Source organism: Vollenhovia emeryi, unplaced genomic scaffold, assembly GCF_000949405.1.
Source record: "Vollenhovia emeryi isolate VEMERY1.0 unplaced genomic scaffold, V.emery_V1.0 DF939629.1, whole genome shotgun sequence".
Classification (NCBI taxonomy): Eukaryota; Metazoa; Arthropoda; class Insecta; order Hymenoptera; family Formicidae; genus Vollenhovia; species Vollenhovia emeryi.
Genome location: NW_011966737.1, coordinates 10,976 through 13,387, shown reverse-complemented (window position 1 = coordinate 13,387; position 2,412 = coordinate 10,976). Strand labels below are relative to the sequence as shown.

The window sequence follows — 2,412 nt, the reverse complement described above, 5'->3', positions numbered from 1 at the left end:
CCCTAGATACCAAGTTTTATGTGAATCCATCAATTAAAAAAAATTTCGTATACCTCCAAAGATTCGCCAAGGTTTTTGAGGTTAGAAAAAAATCCTGACGTGATGGAGCAAAACGGACATCAGATTCGTGTTCAGCGGCTCAAAATACATGGGGGTAGGGTACTCTGACCCTCGAACCCCGACATTTATTTTTTTTGTGGGGCTGTGTAATATCACCGTTCTAAACACAGTCAAAGAAAGTAAACAGGTTCCCAGTGAGAAATGATTCGTCGATCGACGTCGAAACTACGTCGAATCGACATCGACACCGTCGAATTGACGTCGATTCGACATCATTTCGACGTCCCCTAGCGGAAAAATTCTATAAATAACTACAAAAAATTGACTTAAAATAGAAATTTGTAGAAATTTTTATATCTTCGTTGAAACATTAATTTTTTATAAATATAATTTTATAAATAAAATATGAAAATATCTACAAAATAGTACCACAAATTACAATGTTCTCATATCAAGAAATTATTGCGAGTACTAATATTTCGTGAAAATGTACAATTTTGTAAAAATTCCTACAAAACTTTACTGGTTTTAAAAATTTGTGAAACAATAAAATCTTAAAGAATTAATACATCTGCTTACTTGTAGAATATTACAAAAATTAACAAAAGTGTTCCAATTCTAGCATTTTCATGTTGATTTTCATAACACTTTTTAAATTTACGTAGAATTTCGTAGATTCTGGCAGTTATATTTAATTGTTGGATTTGAATATCAGCGCCAGTGGCGCTTCTTTCTCGTGGTAGCTCATTGTAGCTCGGTTGACCTCTTCATCTGTTTTCCCCAACTGTTTTATATATATATACCTCCGGCAGTTGTTGGTATCGGATCGTCGTATCGAATAAAGGACTGTCTTACAAGGATATACGTTTTCGTTGTCTGCTTTCACGATACCCAAAACCGTCAAAAGGTGATGGGCTCAGATCGCTCTGTTCACTGCGCTTGAAGTATTATGTGAAGAAAAGACAAGGGAGAATACGGAACGAGAAATATCAAGGAGAAATTAAATTTATTATTTCGCTGATTGATCGTGACGCTGGCGAGTGATATCACACCCGTGTACAACTGTTTGATGACCATCTTAACGACAGTAAAAGCACAACCAATCGGCCAAAATGTCGATCTTAAAGGAAATTTTAGCCAAATGCAAACAAGCATTGTTTATTGAAGAAGAGGACATACAGGTCACAGCAATGATTGATGAGCATTCCTTTTCAGTACAGTTTACGACTGGTGAAAAGTTTGTTTTGAGTAAGTAATATATACAAAGAAAGTAAAAGATTTCATACTATTAACCGTCGCTAAATCAACCATTCAAGTGGTTCGCCGACTTTATTGAATCCTAATGTGAGTTAACGAGGGATCTAAAATAAAAGTTCCTGGGTTGCTTGGCCTGTACGCGGTTGTTCATCGTGGAAAGGCTAAAGTAACTAGGATTGCTTCTGAAATGAACGAAAGTAACGTTTGTGGACGAGCAATCCGTTTCCGATTGTTAGAGTTTGTGTTCGACGAAGACAATCGAGAAGCAAATAAATTCAAGTTAATTACAAATGAGATAGTTTATGACAGTTTATCTTTATTCGAATCTGTTACTCCCAGGTAAAGAAAAATTGAAGGGTAAATGGGATGTCTTAAAGACAGAATTAACGAACCTTGAACGAAACCAGGACTCAGGCGGCGGTTCAGGCGAAGGTAATTCCAAAGGTTTGGTTGAGTCAAAGGAGAAGGATCCAATAAAGGTGAAAGAGATTCGAGGGATCAATTTTAACGACTGTATAACGAATGATGACTCGGATCAAACCGTGGAAAAGACTGTTGAGAACACGGTTCAAGCTTCTCACTCCGGAACTGATAAGCCTGTTAAACGAAAACGGGATAAAGGTAAATAACAGCAGTTGACTCAGCTCCTATCGGAAGAGATATTTAACGACTGTAAAAGATGTTAATTGAACGACTGTAATGACGACCATAAATTAAACGACTGTAACTACGACTGTGAACTAAACGATTGTAAATAAATTTGTTCATAACTATTACAGAAAACATAGATCCCAGAAACGAAGTGGAAGAGACGAACGAGGGACAGCATATAACTCCCAGTTATGACGATTTGAACGAAAAGTACACAGCACTACAGAGTTTGATAGAGAAAACAATGAACATGCATCAAAGGGTGCGGGAAAATTTACAAATTCAGAAATATCAAAGGCAAAGGGACATAGAGAATCAGATAACAGCAAAGAAACCTAAAATTACATCCGTTGAAGTTTTGCCTCCCCGTGCTCACGTTTTGAGTAGTTCTACAAATTCTCAAACCTTATCAGTTCAGAATTGTGTTTCGAATAGAGTTCGCGA

At 36.6% G+C, this 2,412-nt stretch overlaps 1 protein-coding gene across 1 annotated transcript; it reads left to right on the top strand.

Moving 5' to 3' along the window:
• The first annotated feature begins 860 nt into the window (after nt 1–860).
• Nucleotides 861–2,099, top strand: LOC105557079. The gene is made up of 2 exons (XM_012004223.1): nt 861–1,308; nt 1,657–2,099. The coding sequence occupies exons 1-2, from the start codon at nt 1,173–1,175 to the stop codon at nt 1,944–1,946; spliced, it is 426 nt and encodes a 141-aa protein (XP_011859613.1). The 5' UTR covers nt 861–1,172; the 3' UTR covers nt 1,947–2,099.
• The last annotated feature ends 313 nt before the right edge of the window (nt 2,100–2,412 follow it).

Coding starts and splice junctions, on each gene's coding strand:
- LOC105557079 (XM_012004223.1), top strand. CDS start 1,173: ATGTCGATCTTAAAGGAAATTTTAGCCAAATGCAAACAAGCATTGTTT. Junction 1,309..1,656: donor TGGTGAAAAGTTTGTTTTGA/GTAAGTAATATA, acceptor TGTTACTCCCAG/GTAAAGAAAAATTGAAGGGT.